Below are 21,471 nucleotides of genomic sequence, written 5' to 3' on the forward strand. Positions count from 1 at the left end.
GTGTCAATGCAGGTCACTGTGCCCTTTTAACTTGATAACCATAAAGAAAAAGGTAAAAAAAAAACTTGCAAATATTTTATACGGATTTTGGCCATAGAATGCCAGATTGAATGGAGAAGACATCAATCAGAAGGCCCAAAAAAAAAAAAAAAAAAAAACACAACCGAAGAAGCACAGAAATTTTGACGTCTAAAAGTCGCTTGTTTGATGAAGCTTTTGCAAAATTGAGAAGCCAGGGTCAAATTTTGGCATGAAATTTGTGCAGCGCAAGAGCAATCACAACATTCTAACACTGTGACTGCACAACCAATGCAAAATGCCTTATTGCAATTAAAATCAACTTTCCATATATAAAGAAGACAGCTGATCTTATTTACCGAAAGAAAAGAAAACAGCTCTTCTTGACTAGAGACTCACACAAGTAGATGTTTTGATTTACAACAAACATTAATCATTCTGGCTTTAGAAACCTGTCTAACCAATCACTGGCTTCTTTAACCATGAATGGTGTCATCTGGTGCCCAATTCCCGGTTGTGCTACCAACTGCAAGTACAAAAAAAAACCGATTGGTAATAGTCTGATGAATACAAGTTTGACATACATAGCTTGAAATGGAGAATACTTGGGGGTTTACATTAACCATCTGAGAACTGTAAACCTTGTAAACAGTCAAAGATACCAAATCATTACTTATTTGTGCTCTCATTATACCTTAAAATTGTCTGGACAATGGGTCTCTTCATAAACTTCGCGTGCTTTTGATGTAGGAATTTCCAGGCCTGCAATTGGACAACGAGGATCATCTTCACCTGTATGTTCAAAAAATATTAGGTCATGTCATCAGCATTTGGGAAAAAGAATCTAGTACATTTGTTCTGATGATTGAGTCATACCATTTAGAATCAGTAATGGGCGGGGTGCAATAATTGGAACTGTATAAGGTGAATCGAACTGAGAGTCTAAGCCAGGAGCGATCCTATCCCAGACCTGGTTGGAAAGTAAAACCACTGGATGTAACCCAACTTTCAACATGCATTACAAATTTACAAGAACAGAAAATTTAAAATGCAGGCTGCTTATCTGAGGATAAAAATGAAAAATGCATACTGAACGTGTAAAACTACAGTGGCATGCTGATAACTGAGCAGCATACTTACCGCAATTTCTAGCAAGAAAAAAAGGAAAAAGAAATTTCCACATGACAAAGATTGAGAAGTACTTCATGGAAAACCTATAATAAAAACATAGGTGATTGCTGTTTAGGCAGATCTTAAGGCTGCTTAGCGGTGGGATGAAGATTATTACCCACTTGCTTACTTCATAATATCTATAGAATGTAAATTGAATACCAAAATTATCCTGAAATCCTTTTGGTTCTCCCCCTCCAATGATCAGACTGACAGAGTCCTTTCTTCTTCCATTTTACCCTCCCTTACTAGATTATGCAATATGCATTTGTGCACAGTTCTTATCATGTGTGTCACACATTATTGTTGAAGGAAAGGGGGGACAAAAAGGAAAAAGAAATATAAATGCTGCACTTCCAATTCATGATCCTATAACCTGCCGGTGAGTGACTTTTCTTTGGCAAAAAAGGAGGAGGAGGATTTATAATGCATTGAGACATGAGAACACTATTTTGTTAAAGCATGCAAAAAAACAACTGATTTTGTTTTCCGAGAAGGATTTGAGCGTCTTTACCAAACATGTTATCTTCTTATTAAGAGGTGCCATTTGCCCTATTAAGGGTATAATAAATAGATTAAAATGCAACATGAACAAACTCATGTAGTAGATTAATTATACCAATAATTAGCTTAGTTAAAAATTCAAGCTGGTCTACTTTTTTCCTAGTGGCTTTGGGTCTTAACTCCTAAGCCCTAGGTCTCAGGACAATTCAAGCCATTTGTTTTTTAACCAAGACCTTTTCAGGGTCGATAACTTTAAGACATGCTATAATAAGATGACAAAATCAGATTGCCAGAGCTGCTCAAGTCAAGAGAGTTGCCTATTATTTACTTTCTAGAGCATACGCGTAAGGTGCTAAAGGAAACTAAACGTATGGTATGCAAGGGCATTAGTTTATCACATTGAGTTGAGTTCAAGCCAAATGATGTGTACACCATTGGATATGCAAGAAAGGGAAATAGTGCTTCTCTGATTTTATTAGGGGGGATTTTATGAAATAAGATCATTATGTTGGTTTTGATCCACGGTCAGGAAGGATACTGAAAGACCCCTTGCCATTCAGCTTCTGAGGGCAGTGTGGCATCATACATTTTGCTACAATAATCCTGTAGAACTATAGGTTGGCTCGGTCAAAATGCTTGACCGACACTTAAGAAGAACATGGAGGCAGCCTTTAAGACTGAAGAAATAGCAGTCTCTAGAAAATTATGCTGCATCAGAATTGTGAAAGGCTAAATCCTGTTATAGTTTATCAACGAACAAGTATTCAGCAAAACTTTTCCGAACATGATCAGACATATGCAGAAACAAAAATGCAACTGACCTTCTCCACCACTTCTTTATCGATTGCAGTCTTGCCTAAATCAATCCGTGCTTCTGAAACATAAAAATTAATAGCATCATGGAAACAATAACAAGATTCAGTTTGGGAAATTTCTTGTAGGAAGTGCTTAAAAATTCCATGTAAGGGTCCTACTATAACAAACTTATTATAAAAAACACTTTTGAAGGTGACAAAAATTTCTTTAGTGGTTACTCTACACTTCAGGCAATTAGACTTTTGACTATCTTTAAAGTGATCCATCTCTTAATAACATCAACGGTTTTCAATCTAGCAAGTTCTATAATTAATGCAGCCTACAAAAGAACAAATATCATACTGAATATCACGAGGATTATAGAACTTGGGTAGTGGGCTTTTCCTGCAACTCTCCCATCTCCTTGAAACTAAGCTGTTCGGTGCAAGGGAAGGTCTACTTATTGCATGGAATAAGGGGCTGAGACAGGCGGTGATTAAGATGGATGCTGAGGTGGTCATCACTGCTTCTAGCAGCACAGATTGAGAACCACCCTCATGGAGGCTTTGCTCAGTATAGCAGAAACCGAGTGAGAGATTGGCAATGATTGATCAAGAAAACCTAAAAGTAAGGAAACACTTAGTACTAACGTCCTAGTGAAACTAAGATATCATCAAGTAGCTCATCAAGAGAATGGGTGATCCCCCCAGATGGGCTTGAACTCCAAGTGGTAGTCTGTTAAATCTCCTCTGTACAAACCCCAATAAAAAAAATTGCTAATGATATTACAACTTTAAGTAATAAAGTAGATTATAAACATGTATTGATAAACCCAACCCTGGTTAAGTACTTTTTTCAATTTTAATTATCTTCCTCTGCGTCTCACCTTCAAATACAGCCTTGATGCTGTCAACTCGGCCCTGCCACTTATCATTGTCTATAGCCCATCGAAATCCCTACACCATGGTGCATAAACATACAGCTTATTTATTACATTTTCAAGATAAACATGAAAGAAAAATGGTGCTTCCGCTTTATGACAAAAATCCTGTAACTTTCAACAAGACAAACCTGAACACCAATTATAGGGACAACCACTGCATAACGTGTATCAGCAGCAGCAGCAAACCATGCATGCATTCCTGCATTGTGGAATGACTACATGAGTTCTGCATGTTAAAGCAAATATGACATTTATCATACTCTTAAATTCATCCATCCAACCTCCAAGTGATTCTCCGGTGATCCCTATTTTAGATGGGTCTATATCCTCCCTCCCTGTAAGATACTCTGCTAGTTTTACCAAGTCCCAGACCTGCAGAATTAAAAATTCACATGAATCTCTCTATAGCCATAAGAATTGGCAACTTAAATCCTATGTTTAATTAGTTGCAATCGGACTCCTCAAGTTTTCTAAATTGCTGCGTAAATCACTATAAATTATATGAATACACATAATGAATGAGGATATTACCGTATCAAAAATAAATGGCATTGTATCACCTTTTTTCCATGATGATACAAGAGCCTGCAATGAATAGTGAAACCAAATTAGGGATGAATTTAGGAGGAAAGAGACGTTCTGTAGCTCAAAGTACACACATCTCGGTAGGTGGTCAGACTGCTGGCACGTTCTCCGTGGTAACGAGAGTCAATAGCAATAGCTATATATCCCCGTGAAGCATACGCCTGAAACAAGTGGAATGCATAAGAAATCCATCGACCCTTACAAATTGTGGCTGACGAATAATGAAGGGCTGAGGAAACCACAAAATTGTTACCTCAAGCAATGGCCGTAACCATTCTTTGCACTTATTAGTGCTATGCAGAAAAACGACAGCTGGCCTTCTTTGATAATTGCTTTCCTTCATGCTCAAAATCAGCACAGGCAAGCGTCCTTGATCTCCTGCCTTATATAACCATAACATATTATAGCCTTGTGCTCAAAATCAGCATTTACAGGTGTAGAGGACAAAAGTACCTATTAAGATACATCAGGCACATAGCTACTGCAGAAAATTTCGGACTGAAGTTCACTAGATCAAGACAGTTTAGCTAGGCTTCTAAAGTTGGGAAGAAGCATAATTATAACAGTTTGAATCAAATGAATCCATATGATCTTTATCAACTTTAGGAAACACATACAACGAATAATCTTATGGCATGATCATTTTTTTTTTTTCCCTTACATCCTTTTAGGGGAACAAAAAAGTGTTGGATTCTAAAATGGATTAAATTTAAGGTGCATTATCTAGTGCATGTTCTGCTAACACGGGCTAGGAGGGGAAGATTATAGTCATACCTAACTTTTAGCATTATTACACACAATGACTGCTCCCAAACTTGAAGCTGCAACTTTATGGTTGTTAGTCCAACTTTTTACTATTGCACCGGGCAATGATCCCTTTGTTACGGTGAATGCCATGTATAATGGAACTATAATTAGTTTGAGAATAGTTGGAACTTGGAAGAGGTCGATAATGATGAGAGAACTGGGAAAATAGTACATTCTCATAATGATTGACCACTTTCTCTTGTCTGGATTAATCATCCATGGGGAAGCGGAGTTAAAGATGATGTTGTCAATAATATCAGAGCAAGTGATACAAAGGTTTATGGCAATGTGCAATTTGACCTATGAATCAAAATCAAAATTAAGTGAGGTGGCTATCACACCAACTAATGATCTTTCTTGGAGAGTACTGAGCATTCAAGAGTCAATGCCCAAATAAATTAACAGAAGGAGAAAACATGTGCAGGGCAAATAAAAAATAAAAAATAAAAAATAAAAAATAAAAAATAAAAAATAAAAAAGGAAAAAAGTACAGAGGGAGGGGGCAAAAGAAAATGCTAGAAAGCCTAGAATTAGAATGAATGCATTTTTTTAGGACATATGGATAGCACTAATTTTAGGACATATGGATAGCACGAATTGAGCAAAATATGTAAGAAATCTGACTTAGCCTGTATAGGTGTAGATGAGTGTTAGGACCCTTAAATCGACCTCGAGATCCCAGGTGAAAATCCTACCCATGACTAGGCCCAATAAATTATATATCAGGAAAGGATTAGTCTCAGGGGTGGAAATAACACATAATACCTAAAAAGGAGAAAATTTGGCTTAGGAAAAATAGCGAGAAATTTGGCATGATAATGTGCAAATAAAAAAAGCAGTGACGACTCTAATCAGTCACGCACTAATTAAAAGATGAGATGAAGTGTTGCACTCATTATTTACAGAGAAGGCAGAAGACTACGCTAGGGCAGTCAAGATTATGATAAAAGATGGTGCAGGGACAAGGCTAAGGTAAAGAAGAATGTAGGTTGTGGATTATGATTCCATGGTAGATATGACCTTAATAATGCTTACTGGGAACAAAAGTATTTAACTTCCATGGTAGATATGGCCTTAAATAAAGCTTACTGGGAACAAAAGTATTTAACTGGCAAACTGCAACAAGGAATTTGGTTGACTCGTCAAGTGGTTATCATAATTAGACTTATTAGATCATGGCATCTTTCAAGCTATAATCTATTTGGAAAAAGAAACAGAATGACAAAATTCTGACAAGAGGATGACATGTTAGACTTCTTTAAATAAAAAAGTCATTGTACTTCAAAACCTTAAAATTACATTGATATTAAATTATGGTAGTTTTTTAATATCCAATATCTTTGGATCATTTTATGAGAAGAATGTAAACATTCCTTCAAAGTTCAATCAAGTAGTCATATTGGCACAAAATTCTAGTATTATTCCTTCTATATATTAAAATTTTATAGCATAAACTAAATTATGTATTTATTCTGGTTAGTAAAAACCACTTATCAAAAAAAAAAAAAATGGTTAGAAAAAATTAAAAACCAATATGTGCTGATCAAAGAATAGAAGAAGTATTCAAAAGTCTTCTTACCTCAGTCGTCAAGTAGAGATTTTCTTCTTTAACTAGATCTTTAAAGTTTGGAATATTTGCCTTTGGACAAGACTCCATTGCCTGGTTAGATGCCGGAGAATGTAAATCAGAATAGTACAACCAACAAATGCCAAGAAGCAACATAAAGATCCTGAAGGTTTCTACCTCACTGAAGTTTGGCCGGGGAGTTTCCTGATACAAAGGATCCACCACAGGTTTTCCGGCTTCCACAGTAAGTGGAACTGAAATTTTCCAAAAAGGAACAAAATTTACAAAAAGCAAGTGTAACATATCATATGTCAAATGCTCAGGAAAGAAGAAGAGATACAGTCATGTTTTGTCCATCAAACGAAATTTACAGAGTTTATTGAAGTCTGACAGAAAATAACCCAAAATATGTAATTCTAACAAATTTGAACACATTCGTGAGATGGTTGAGTTTAATTGAAGATCAAATGAGAGAAATCGATTAAGATGTTTGGTCACGTGCAAAGAAGACCTTTCAGTGCGGTAATTAGGAAGAGTGACATAGTCCACATTGAGGGTAATACTAGGGGGAAGGGAAGAGCAAAGTTAACGTGGGTAGAGTTAGTAAGGAAGGGTGGGTAGAGTTAGTAAGGAAGGGTACGATAACATGTGGTTTAACTGAGGTGATGGCCTTGGATGGAGCGGAATGAAAAAATAGGATTCATGTAGACAACCTCAATAGTTGGGGAAAAGGCTTTGTTAAGTTGAGTACGTAATTCCAAGAATTCCATCCATCTATCACATTTATCTTTACATGTATAATTAGAAAACTAGTGTGATATTCACAATCACAAAAACTCATTCCTCATTCAAGTGTAATGTGGACATCATCTAAAACCATAAAAAAAATAATTAGAAAAAAAAAAAAAAACAAACAAACAAAGAAAAGTCTTTCCAAGATGCAGTGTACGCAATTAACAGTGAAGAAGATGATTACAGAGGTTAAACAAGCATCCACAACCATCCCTCTCCTGTGCTTGTGTTATTAATTTTGAAATTCACTCTCCTTGATACCTTAGAAGAAATATGAAACAATAACTAACTAAAACAATGTTAAACCAAAATTCACATCTCGCATTGATATAATTCATGCTTCCACCTAATAAGCATTTAAAGAGAAAAAAGAAACAGCAGGAATGACATATTCAAATCAACAACATCACTATATTACTCTCTCAATTAGCCACATTTTTTATAACCAAATTCAACGGACAAAGTAAGGATTAGGTCATATTCCATCTCCGGTCCAGCAATTAGTTAATAAAATATAAAGAAAAATCAGTCTGTCGCTGTCATACATCATTGATTGCACTTTGTGCTTCTTTTGTGCAATCAACAACCAGAAAAACAGAGAAAATTGATCCTCAAGGCTAGTGAGGAAAGCCGGTGGACAATGAGAAACCAACTGAAGTTGGGAATAAAGAGAATAGAGCAGTTGTAAACTTACTTTCAGTTAGCTCATGTTAGTCACAATTTCAAATGAAGCTATAAATATCAACAAAACTGATGAAACTCCCCAATTTTTCTGTCACACATCTTAAGCAAGCAAAATTAAGCGTACAACATTACGAAAATATTACCAAAATAAAACCACATGTCTAATTATTACGAAAAGTTAAAATAACAAAATAATGTCCAAATATTATGAAAATCAAACCACATGTCATGACAATTGACAACATCAATAATTAATTCTTTACTCCTTTTCAATATATGATTTTCAATTCTTTACTCCTTTTTCTCACTGTTTAGTCCTCATATTTCATCCTTCAACAAACAATACTATGCAGAAGAAGCTTTACATTCCACATTTGAATAAAACTACTATTATGATCTCCCCAAAAATAAAAAATAAAAACAGACGAAGGTCTATAAATGCTATACTCTGTCAGATAAGTCTATCAATGTGTGTGTGTGTGTGTATATTCCGTATTCGTACATAATATACATCCTCACACACAAAAATGTATGTGTATCTCCGTGTGTGTATATACAGAGATAGATTCCGAATAACAGAAATCTCGAAAAATTAAATAAAAAATAATGACAATACTAATTTACAGTTAGTAAATTAAATGTGCATATACATATCTAGATATCTACATCCTCACACATACATGTATGCATGTCCATAAAAAATACACACATATGTACACATGATATATGCATCACACACACACACACACACACACACACACATATGTAGACAGGAATATATATGTGTGTATATATAGAGACGCAAGCAAAATAAGTAAGATTGGCCGGGGATGCAGATATATATGTATATATAAATATATAGATTTATATATATATATCCATAAACGGTTAAAATCGAGACTAAATTTGAGTGGTTCTGAAATCGAATGTCACCTTCAGCCGATCGACGAGTGCGAAGGAGTTGAAGGAACTCCGACCGGAGCTTCGAGGCATCGACGCTGTCCATTTTCCGATGAGTGGTGTGAGAGTTGAGGAGTTGAGATCGGTATTTATAGAGCGATGTTGGCGGGTATATTCGCACGCATGAAGAATGAGGGTCACACGTGCTGTGGAGCTGAGCTCGCACGTGGGAGAGACGAGACACGATCATCGTCAGGACGATGCCTCCCAACGATAAGAGTGAAGTTTCCGAGTCCAATGTCCGCGGAAGAATATTCATCCTTTTTCTCTGACAAACCAAACATCTCTGTCACATATCCAATATCCATACATATGTTTACTGTTTATATATATTTGCAAAAACCTATTTTTGTCTTTTCACTTTGAAGTCCTGTTATTTTTATTTTTTTCACGTTGGATAAAGTTTAGGTCAAAGTGACTAATCAATTTAAGAAAACTAAATTAATTTCCACCATCAAGATCATAGTTCAAACATGAGTTATCCTTACTTTTCTGAATTTTTTTTGAAACAATGGTCTGAAATAGTATTCTTACTATTTAAGTGATTGGGTTTTGCAATTATTGATTTGAGAGTTTTTAGTTGAATAGACATGGTGTCTTGGAATCACAACTTTTGCAATTAAAGCATGTAGTTACAAAAAAAGTACTAAAACATGTATTAGCTGAAAGGCCAAAAAAACAAAAACAAATGTGACTAGACCTTCGTGGAAACATCCTCAAAATTGTCAAATAGAAAAGGCCAGGCAATGAAGGTGACAAGGAAGCTCCGTTCAAACATGTTACTGTAACATGAAGTAGACAATGCATAAGATACCCTCCCTATCCCTCGAATTTTGCGACATGCTTGTACGAAAACTTTTATTTGTGTCTAAGTTCCGTGAGGGTTGAAGATATCATGTCACCGTCTTAGGTCAAAATCATTAATAATACTTCGTATATAACTAGCTTGACAAAATCAAAGACACGTTTTGTTACTCAAATTGCAGCATGAAACACATTCGCGTAGTACTAGATGAAGGTATATCACGAACATAATTCATGATAAATGATTTCGGTTTAAAAACAGACATAACATTACGAATTTAATTAAATGAATGATTTGAGAAATTTTTTTTTTTTTAAATAAAATTGCATAAAGTGGATTGCACGTAAGTATATCAACTGGTTGTGTTTTAATTAGTTTGTATAGTTGGCCTATTTAGTCAATTTATCCATCATTGCCTAAGAAATAGTCATGGTTGTTGTCGAATTATTTATGAGACATTATATATCATTGAGTTTATCCATGATAAATGATGTTATCTTTAAATTTTTTTTTCTCATAAGTTAAATCTTTGGGCCTTTAAAGTCCTATCAAAGATAATTATTTTCCTTTAAACAAAATTGACCTTCATTAAAACTATATCATCGTTTATTTGTTTATTTATTTATTTTTTATTTTTATAACAAGTAATTTATCCATTAATTTGTTCGTATAAAGACTTAAATCCTAATCTATTTTATTTTAAGATTAGTCATATAAATTATTTTAAATAGCAAAAACGATGGTATGTGAGAACTTGTCTAGATAAAAATCTTGATAATAGAGGAAATCTTTGTTGACTGAAAAAATAATAATAAAACCATTTATTCTATTAAGTAACATGAAAGCAATATTCGGCTGAAAATGACAATTATATGTCATCCCACTGGCCCTCTTTATATATATATATATATATATATATATGATACCATAATATATGATATCATAATGGATGTGGAAATCTATAAAGATGAATGTTGAAAAAAATATTGAGAGAGAGAATTATTGAAGATGAGAATTAGTATTTGTAGAGTAAATAAAATAGCTGTTTTAAAAGAGCCGTTTGAAAGCTACTATCTCTTTTTTACTATCTATCCACATATTCTTTGTGAATCCACACGAGATAGAGCAGCCAATAAACAAAGTAAAAAAAATGATAGATATGCTCCAAATTATTTTTTGTCCGTAAAGAAGCCCATAGAGAAGTCTTTGTGGAGGCCACAAAAAGGGCACTCAATTTTGAATGCATACCGCCCCTCTCTCTTTCTACTTTTCACAAATCTTCTCTACAATTTGATGCGCCTTAGATGTTCTAAGGGGGAAGCAGCGTATTATATATAAAGACAAAACATTAAAATAGCACAATAATAGAAGTAAAATTATTGATATTAATATATAACAAAGAAATAAAATAACAGAAATAAAATTACTGAAATTAACTTTTGTATTAATAGAACATAGTGTAATACAATAATTGACTTATAACATGACTTACAAATCACTGAAATATGCAGATGATTACTCTGTTGATGCAACATATCGTAAGTGCTAGACAAACAAATTTGAAAGAAAAGCTTGGTCTTTACAAATGAAAGGGCAAAGTAAATAAAACCCTTTTCGACTAGTAGTCTTTTTCAGTAAACCTTCTTCGTCTATTTTTATTTTTATTTTTTATACCAAAAAACCCCCCCTCGACTTGTAACCCTTTTCAATAAATTCCTCTTGTCTAATTTTTTTACCAAAGAACCCCCCTCAACTATCTAAGGGAGTACTAGAGTTGATATTTGGACAAAAATGCCCTTTTATTTAAATCTTAATTTTCCTGAACTTCAAAAATTCATATCTCACAAACCGTATATCCAAATATTACAAATAATATATGCGCGGAAAGTTTATGAAATAAGGATTCCAGAAATATAATTGTTTAACAAAACTTCATAACTAGACAAAAATAAACAATCTAAAAATATACTGCAACAATCTTATTTTATTTTATTTTTTATAAAATACTTAGGTTATTTGCAAGAAAATTTTCAGAATTATTCATTTTTATATGGAGCATAACATATAAAAAAATTAACCCCAATAGAGACCGAATATTCATTTTTATTTATTTTTAAATGGTAAGTCCATAAAAGAATGAAAATACTTTGACGCAAAATATGATATATTATGAAATTGATTTCTATTGGGGCTAAATTTTTTATATATTCATCTCCATATGTAATTGAATAATTCTGAAAATTTCTTGCAAATATCTCGAGTATTTTATTTTTAAAAAATAAAATAAAATTGTTGGAGCAGATTTTTAGATTGAATATTTCTCTCTGGTTATGAAGGTTTGTTGTACAAATCTTATATTTATGAAATCCTTATTTCATAAGCTTTTCGTGCATATATTATTTACTATTTTTAAATGTATGGTTTGTGAGATATGAATTTTTGAAGATTGAGAGAATTAAGATTTAAATAAAAGGGCATTTTGGTCTAAATATCAACTATTTTACCCCCTTCAGATAGTTGAGGGGGGTTCTTTGGTAAAAAATTAGACAAGTGAATTTATTGAAAAAATGTAACAAGTTGAGGGGTTTTTTTGGTAAAAAAAAAAATAGTCAATGGGGGGTTTACTGGAAAATGCTACAAGTCGAAGGGGTTTTTTTTTTATGTATATAGAAGAACTTAATTCTGACTACTATGGCGGAATCTGCGACGGGAATCTCGGCTTTTCCACCGAAAGTGACTATTTATCTGTTACTGTAGATGAATAATAAGTTACTATTCCTATCGCTTTGTGCCGACGGTTAGTGTAAATGAATAGTATATTGTCGGGAACCCGACAGATACTGTAGCAAATAGTGATAATGACCGTTGATTGATACTGTAGTAAATAGTGATAAATGACCTTTGACTGATTCCTTGGTTAATTTTTGCCTAGATGAATTGGATCTTGGCCATATTAAAATAACTGACTAGAATAAGGATCCACTGACTGATTAGCCTGATAGCTGGATTCAACAGAAGATGTTTCATCACTTTCTTCTTGTTCTTCTTCGGATAATTGTTGCATCTGACCTATGAGTTTTACTACAAGATCCTTGAATTTTACTAGTTCTGACTTAGAAGTTGCTCTGGTGCGAGATGTTTCTATTGAAGAAGACTTCTCTGGTTTAACTTGTATGTTGATCCGTTTTTTAACTTGAGCAGGAACAGGCTAATTTAGCTGTTTCTCGGGCTGAGTAGGAGCAGGCTGACTTAGCTTTTTCTGGGGCTGAGCTAGGAATTCATGTTCCATGTAACTAATGATCATGTCATATTTAAAAGAATCCCACCATTTGACAAAATGACGTCTGATGACCGTATTACTTTGGATGTCATATTGTTATTTGAATATCCATGGCACTTTATATTTACTGGAAAAGAGGAGTAACGCAGGGAATTGAGAATTGTGTTGATTGACTTTGTAGACTGTAGAAAAGTATTTTACTTGGTCTGCAAGGGCAGAATGAAGAATTTCAGGGATGGATCCATATTGGGACCACCATTTTAAAAACCAAGTTGATAATTGAATTTTGAATTTGTTATCAAAATTGTGGAACCAGGAATGGGAAAATGACTCATTTTGATATTAGAGAACTTTTGTCCATGACTCTATATAATCATAATAATTATATTGAATATCATGTTCAGTTAATTCTTTTAGCAGGGAGAGATGAGTACCCCATTCTGACATGGAGATGATTCTTTGAATGTATAATGAATGTTAAATGACTTTAGAGGGATCACTACGATCTATGATTGGTTTAATAATAACTGACTCAGTGTGATAGAGAATGTTTCTGTAGAATATATGGGTTTTACTAGGGTGGAATGAGCAGAAATTCCAATTTTTTGGAAAATAAGTATGGGCTAAAGTAATGGGGTCTTTTATCTTACTCTGATGGGGCTCAATATAGAATAGGTTTGAAGCAAAAGGCTTCTGAACGTTTTTTGATAATGTTTTTTTGGGTGGCTGTTGTTGGTAGCTCCTAGGGATAGAGGAGGTGACTTGAAATGGATCTAGTCGAGGTGAGACTACAACAGGTTTGACTGTAGGTGCTGGGCAAGAACTTGGAACCTGTTGACTACTACAAGAGTAGAGGAAGACTGTTCTTGTTTTACTAGGAGTGGAGTTCCTAGGCATATATCAAAGGGTTGGATCTGTCTCCCCTGGGAAGCCTTTGTGTTTGATTGTCTGTTGGCCATCAGATTTCTGCAAGAATTCCCTGGTAAGAAAATCTAGGATAGAATTGTGACTTCCTTTGATATATTCTATATCAAAATCAAATATACTTAAAATAGATTATCATTTAGCAAAAATTTGTTTAGATGTAATATTTTGAACATATTTTTCTAAAACATATTTAGCACTTTGAGAATCAACTCTGAGTAAAAACTTTTGATTTAAAATATCATCTTGAAATTTACTAATACATAAAATAATAGATAAAATAGCTTTTTTAATAGTACTATAATTACTTTGTGTTTTATTTCATACGCTAGAGTGGAAACGAACCAATTGCTTAGGAGAGTTTGGGCTAACTCTTTGCTTAAGAATGCCACCATAACCAATGTAAGTGACATATGTTTCAATGATTTTGAATGAATTGACTGTAGGAATACCAAAGCAAGGTAAAGATTTTGTAATATTTCTGTTTTTCACCATTTTCCTTTTTCTGGAATTTTCTGTTTTTGCAAGGACATTTTCGTCTTTTCTTGTTTTGTGTATCGGACCCCGTGGGGTGTGCCGGGTGTATCCGGGAGTTGGTTGGAGCATTTCATTGAGGTCAGGACTCTTTGAAATGTAAGGGATGCCATATCGGTATTTTTCCATTTTCTGGACCAGAAAGTCCCAGGTAGGACTCGTTATCGGAATTTTTGTGCACGTGGATTTTATTTGGGTCCATTGCATACCATGCATGATTATTTTGTGCATATTTATATGGTTGTGTGTTATTTTATGCGGGTGTGGTTTAATTGGTTAATGTGTGTGTGTGTGTGTGTGTGTGTCTATATATATATATATATATATATATATATATATATATATGAAATTGGTGGAAGATACTTTTTTAAAGTGGTGGGACCCACCACTTATTTGATTTGTGGCCAAAAGGCCATCATTGGCCTCATTTCATTCTTTCTCTCTCCCGTAAGCTCTCCATTTCCCTCACATTTCTTCTCTTTTTCTTTTCTTTTTTTCTTCGTTTGTTCTCAAATTTCAAGTTTCAATTACTTTTTCATCCCTTGGAATTTTTGGGTGCCGTTTGCGGCAAAACGGAGAGCTTGTCGAGATCTACACATTGATAGGAACAAATCACACTTTTGGCCATCTTAGGAATTTCAAAATTTGGGTATCAAATTGGGGATTTTCATCTAACTTGAGGTAGGGGTTTCTAATTCACAATTTCTTGCACATTTGTGAATTATTCTTTATTATTTGTTGTCAAGCATGCTTAATTTGTATTGGTTACTTTTAAAATGAATTAATTGTTGTGTATGAAGCCTATAAATATTTGTAATTGTTGATTTGCATGAAAAGTATGCCTAAATGTTAATTTCCATGCCAATTGTGTCTGATAACTTGTTAGAAATTGCTATATGGAAGCATGTTAATTTGTATAGTATGAAAATCTCCTATTGTCATAACATTGGAAAGTATGAGACATACATGCATATTATTGGCATGAAAAAGGGGAATTGATTTGAAATGAAAGAAAAAAGGGTCTTTGGGGAAAGTTTTGATAAAAGGGTTTTGTGAAAACCCGAACGCCAAGAGGGTACTGAGGGTCCGTGACGTTAATATAACCTAGAGGGAACTAGGGAGATCGCCCTAGCGTGGTTGAGCTATCTGGGCCCCAAATGACGCCGCGGGGTTACCAAGGGTCAAGGACAGTAGCCAATCCTTCCCTCGTGTCGCCAGGGGGTCACCGTGGGACAGGTTATGTTAACGGTTTGCAAAGTGAAGAAATTGAAGTGATTTTGAAAATGGGGAGCGGCATAGCATGGCATTGCATTTCATGGCACGGCATTGTTTATTATGGCATTGAAACTGTGTTGTATTTTTCCCTGGCATAGCATGATTCTGTTCTCTATTTTTCTATTAATTGTTTGGATTCACGGGGTCACAAGAGCTGTGTCTTAGGCATCACTTACTGAGCAATTTGCTCATCCCTTATATTTAACATTTTTTAGGTCACGAGAAGGAGGTGGCGGATGACAATGCACCACAAGTTTGAAGGAGATTAGAAGTCTATTTCTTTTGTTATCTTTTGTATATTGAGCCCTTCTTTTGTCAAGTATCATGTTGAGATGTATCAAGTTGTAAAGTATGGCCTTGTAATATAACTTTAAACTCATCATAGTATTTTTGATGTAAATTTAGATAAATGTGAAAACTATGCATTAGTTCTTATATGCAAGGAAGAATGATGTTGCACTGTAGTTTATTGTTGATGTTTTTATCCATGGAAATGTATAATGTCATATTTCAGGGTGTTGGGACAGGTTATGGATCAATTTTAAAGTCCCTAGCAAGACCTTAGTTCACTCTCAGGTTCATAGCAGTCCAGCAGCTGAAATTCAGCTCGAGAGGTCATTTTGGTCGACCGAAATGCCTATATCGACCGACCGGTTCGTCTAGTAGCGTCAGCTACTGTAAAGGATCACAACCGGTCGACCGGTTGGCTACTTCGGCCAATTAGTTCAGGTGGACTCACTTCGGCCGACTGAAGCTCCATTTCGGTCGACCGAACTGTGCTGGCTTGTCCTATTTTGTTCTGCTTTTTTGGCGTAATCAATCATACGTTTTGGGAAGTTGCTTAGAGCTTTTTTAAAGCATAATTATGACCTAAGAATGTCGTTCTTGACATTAGATTTGACGAGATTGACTTAGGTGACCTCGGGTTCGGGTAAGGACCCGATTAACGGTTCGGACCCACGGGTTCGGGTCGTTACATATTTGATATTAGAGCAATGGTTTAAAAACCCTTAGGACGACTCGTAGAGGTCTGTATAGGGTTGTGTGGGAAGTCATTTGCATTGTTTATGTGATTATTTGCTCAAGTGTGGTTATTTGAAAGTATACTTAATTATTTAATTGCCTACTTGTTTACGTGCTTATATGTTTGTGTTTATGCTAATGTGTTCTTTGCATAGTCTTGTATGTTAATTAAGTGCGAGTGTGGTTTCATTCTGTGTTGAGTCGTTCTTGGTTGGGACCTTAGTGTCATTGTTATTGAACCGCTTTCTCGTTTTATAGCACGATGCCACCACGAAAGGAACCAAGGGAAGTTGGCCCTAGGCCGATAAGGGGTGAAGTTGGTGAAAGTTCTAGCTCCAATCCGGCGGAGCAAGTTGAGGAGAATACACTTCTTAGGGACTTGATTCCCCCGAGAGCTGTCTCCACTAGAAGGGACGATGTTGTGACACCCGTTGAAGTGGGTGAAGGTTCGGCAGAAAAAGCATTGAATCGTTTGTTGAAAAATGCATTGAAGGCTACGATTGCTTCTCTTCTGCAACTGGTAGTTCAGACAGAGGAGATAGAAGTGCAAAAACATCTCAAGTTGATTTTAGGGTTTGTGAAACTAATGCCAGTGATATTTGAGGGTGACGCAAATCCGATGGTAGCGGATAACTATCTCGATCAAGTGAAAAGCCACTTGACCTTTATGAATGTGTCGGATGATCAGTTGAAAATCACTTTGGCCATCTATAGATTTTCCAAGGATGCCAAGCTTTGGTGGAAGTCGGTCAACAACCAGCACAAGGTGGAGGACATGAGTTAGGACATGTTCAAGGAGCTGTTTTATGAGAAGTAATTTTCGCTAACTAAGAGGTGGGAGTTAAGGAAACAGTTTGATGATTTCATACAAGGCAATATGTCAGTGATAGAGTATGAGTACAAGTTCACCTTTCTTTCTCGCTTTGCTCCAGAGATAGTGAGAAATGAGGCTGACAAGACCGGAAGTTTATCTCTGGCATTCATTACCAAATGAGGCCATTGATAACAACTTTGTATTCACTACAAGAAATTGGCTTATTAGTCACAATCTTTTGGGGACAGTCCTAAAAATTGTCCTTAATGACCTTATTTTTAGGCACGGTACATAAAATACCGTCCCCAATTCCCCAAAAAAAATTGTGCGGCAACTTTAGTGCCTAATTTTTTAGCTTGTGCCCTGTTTGGCCCACTTGTACTTATAAAAATACAATAAATAAAGAATTTTAATTTTTCAAAATAGCGATGGGATATTAGACTACGTCGTTTTAATCATCAAAATTTGATAAACCTAGCTGCCATTACACTTCATCTAGAATATTCTGTTCTCAAATGTTCCAAGCCGTTCCCTTCCACCGTACTGCCCTCAAACGTTCCATTAGCTTCTGTTAATCAACGGTGGTCATTAAAAAATCAGTAACTCATCTTCACCGAATCACTGATCATCGGGTATAACATGTTTTTTTTTTTTTTTTCCTTATAAGTTTTAGGGTTTCTTCGATATTCAGAAAACCCTTTTTGGTTTAACCTCTTCAATCTCGCCATATGTTATTTCCTTTCGATTTTTTGATCTTTCGGTAATTTTTTTATTTATGCAAATACATGTTTTAGGGCTTTGAAATTGCAGAAGGACTAACAATCGAAGGGATAAATTACAGATCTGTAAAGAGCTTGTCGTCTGTGACTGAATCGCTTAGGGAAATCACGCAGGTTTTTTGAGCCCTAATGTATGTCTCTCTTCTCTTCCTTTTTATTTTTTATTTTTTTGCTTCTTATACACAAAATATTGTTCGTTTGTCCCTCTTTTTTCTTTCTTATTTTATTTTATTTTTTATTTTTTATCCTCGTGTGGAAATTATGGTAGTAGAAATCCATTGGTGCTTGATATGTTTAATGGAGATAGCTAGCTCAAATTGGATTTCTGGATAAAACAAGTAATTTTTCTCATAATGTAATGGACAATGTTTTCTTAAGTAAATTCTCTAGAAGTAGTCATTGTAAACATTTAATATTGAGATGACTTGGTCAGGCAAAACAATATGAACATAGGTAACATTAATTGATTGTATTAACATCAGTGAATCTATATAGTTATCTGGAAACCATTCCTACAGATGAGTTCGGGGAATTCAGTTTATTAAATTTTTTGGTCTATTGTTTTTTAATCTTTTGAATAAAAATTATATTAAGCTAGAAATTTGTACTCAATCAACAAAAGTATACATGTACTGATGTCCAAGATGATGATTGTAGAGGCTACAATTTCTCCCAGTCTAAGTTCACTTTTATGGATTTGTTAAAAAATAAATAAATAAAATTAAGATATGAATTTAGTAAACACACACACACACACACACACACACACACACACATATATATATTTGAATTTTATTCTTACAAAAACTTCTATAGTGAAGGATTTTTTTATGTAGAATCTGTGCTAAACATTGCATGATATTTTTAGCTTATACCATGATATTTGTAGTGTAATGGCGTTTGGTACTTTCATGTGCCAAACTTTTCAAATTGATTATTTTTGTTACCATCACGTTACATTATTCATTACTTCATGGTTTTGCAAATTGGCGTGCTTTTTAAGTGTTATGGTGCTTAGTATTATTTTCATGGTTTCTTACTCATCTTTAAGTCAAAATTTCTTGCTTGTCACAGGATTTTCTAAGCTAAAGAAACAGGAATAAAGAATTGTTGTGTTCTTAAATTTTTCAGGTTCGCTAGTCCTGCTACCTGCTTGTTCAATTTTCGTTGTTTCCATGACCTTGTTGTCTGTTGACCTATTCTTGTGTATAAGCTGGTTAAAAGACATAGTAAAGTAGATAAAGAAACAAGCACTAAATGATTAGAACTAGCACATAGTAAAGTTAAAACCTAAACAAATATGATACAAATTGTCAAGTAATAATTTCACTTTCACTTTCACTTTGTTTATTTGCTAGGAAAATGTACGATAATAAAAGAATTCATATTTTATTATTTCAAAATTTTCCACTAATTGGAATCCAGGAAAACAATTCTACTCCACTGACCCTGATACAATTAGTATATTTGGAAAGTATTAATGACAGCTGCTTATTTTTTTATAGGTTGTTTTGGTCATGCAGTGAGAATATCATCTACTTTCTTCTTTAGTTGCGGTGGTAGAAGCACTCAACTTAATTTTGGTTTCATACATATTGAAGAGGCTGCTAAAACGAGGGAGGAAAATACTGAGGAAAAAGGTGAAGGATTGTTAGAGCAACTTGAAAAAGTGTAAACAAATGGAACAAATTACGTAAGTGCAGGAGAGCATTTATCGTTGCACAACAGTAACTATTGTCACCATGGATTCACCAATACTAGCAGCAGCAGTCGACATCAGATTCCCTGCTGTGGTATTAACTGCCGTCAACAACACAAGATTCCCTGCTGTGGTATTAGCTGCCGTCAACAACACAAGATTCCCACCATCAGCCACCACTGTTATTTTTTTTTCGTTATATCAAGAAATTTGAGTATCTATGTATTTTTTTTTTTTTTTTGGGGTTAAATATTTGGCTAACATTATATTTTTGTACTTTAGTCTTAAATGTGTTTTGAACAAATTAATTTATAATGCATATTTATGTGTTTTTGATGTAGTTTCTACTTTTGTAATATATAAAATTTAATTTAGATTTTGGTATCAATAGTTTTTATGTTGTTATGGACTTCAGGAAAATTTCAAATTAACAAATGAAGCATAGAAATGAAAAAGGGAAAAAAAAATATATGTATTAGTGACGGTTTCAATCCATTTCTAATATAATTATATAATAAAAAAATAGAGTATTGGTGACGGCATTACTGTCACTAATACTACAGTATCAGGGACGGTTATTATACCGTACTTAATGGCCTCAACTATTAGGGACAGTCACTTTTTACTATCCCAAAAGATCTTTTGTCACGCCACTTTTAGGGACGGATGTATTTGACTTTTAGGGACAGTTTTTGAAGTTTTAGGGATAGTTTGGACTGTCCTAAAACCCGTTTTTTCTTGTAGTGATTTCAAGGTTTACTCAGAGGCAGTGGAAATGGCATTGATGTTAGAAGCGGAAGCCAAGGATTTGCAGTTGCTCAGGTCGATACTTCTTCTGGTCCATTAGTTCTCCGAGGTATTTTCCCAGTATTTGGTTTTTGGGCCCATGTTCTGTTTGACTATGGTGCATCTCATTCCTTTATCTTATCATCATTTGCACTTGCATCAGGATTAGAGGTCAGTTCTATAGATTGGGCGTTGTGTGTTGATACGCCAGTTGGGGTTTCAGTGTCTTTAAGTAGAGTTGTGAGGGATTGTTCCATCGTGATAGCCGGACGAACTTTTGTGTTTGACTTCATCCTCCTGAAAATGACTGGCTTTGATATCATTTTCGGGATGGATTGGTTAGCTTCATTTCGTGCTACGATCGATTGTTTCAGAGGAAGAGTCACAGTTTGAACTCTTGAGGGAGATTGCTTATTTTTCGTGAGAGATCGGAGTGATTCCCACACTTTATCTTTTTACGGAATTCGTGGACGAGGTCGAGGTGATTATTTCTTGGCTAGTCTTTTAGCCGAAGAAGTTGATGCTGTGGAAAAGGATTATCCAGCAGTTGTTCGTGATTTTTTGGATGTTTTTCCAGAGGACTTGACAGAGTTGCCTCCACATCAAGAGGCAGAGTTTACTATTGATTTGATGCCCGTTACCGCGCCGATTTCTATGGCACCGTATCGTATGACGCTAGTGGAGTTGGAAGAATTGAAGAAGTAGCTTGATGACTTGAGGATGAAAG

At 34.8% G+C, this 21,471-nt stretch overlaps 1 protein-coding gene across 1 annotated transcript; it reads right to left on the reverse strand.

Annotated features, from left to right (window-relative positions):
• Nucleotides 1–167: 167 nt before the first annotated feature.
• LOC132284517 (uncharacterized) lies at nt 168–9,118 on the reverse strand. Its single transcript, XM_059786627.1, has 13 exons — nt 8,799–9,118; nt 6,567–6,643; nt 6,402–6,482; nt 4,269–4,397; nt 4,090–4,176; nt 3,962–4,015; nt 3,712–3,802; nt 3,559–3,629; nt 3,374–3,443; nt 2,514–2,566; nt 895–988; nt 713–810; nt 168–544 (listed from the first exon to the last, which is right to left on the reverse strand). Exons 1-13 carry the CDS (start codon nt 9,082–9,084, stop codon nt 452–454), a joined length of 1,284 nt encoding a protein of 427 aa, XP_059642610.1. The 5' UTR covers nt 9,085–9,118; the 3' UTR covers nt 168–451.
• Nucleotides 9,119–21,471: the final 12,353 nt, after the last annotated feature.

The sequence above is a fragment of the Cornus florida genome, unplaced genomic scaffold (assembly GCF_030987335.1).
Source record: "Cornus florida cultivar Cherokee Brave unplaced genomic scaffold, ASM3098733v1 CherokeeBrave_3.0.0_Hap2_Chr11, whole genome shotgun sequence".
Lineage (NCBI taxonomy): Eukaryota > Viridiplantae > Streptophyta > Magnoliopsida > Cornales > Cornaceae > Cornus > Cornus florida.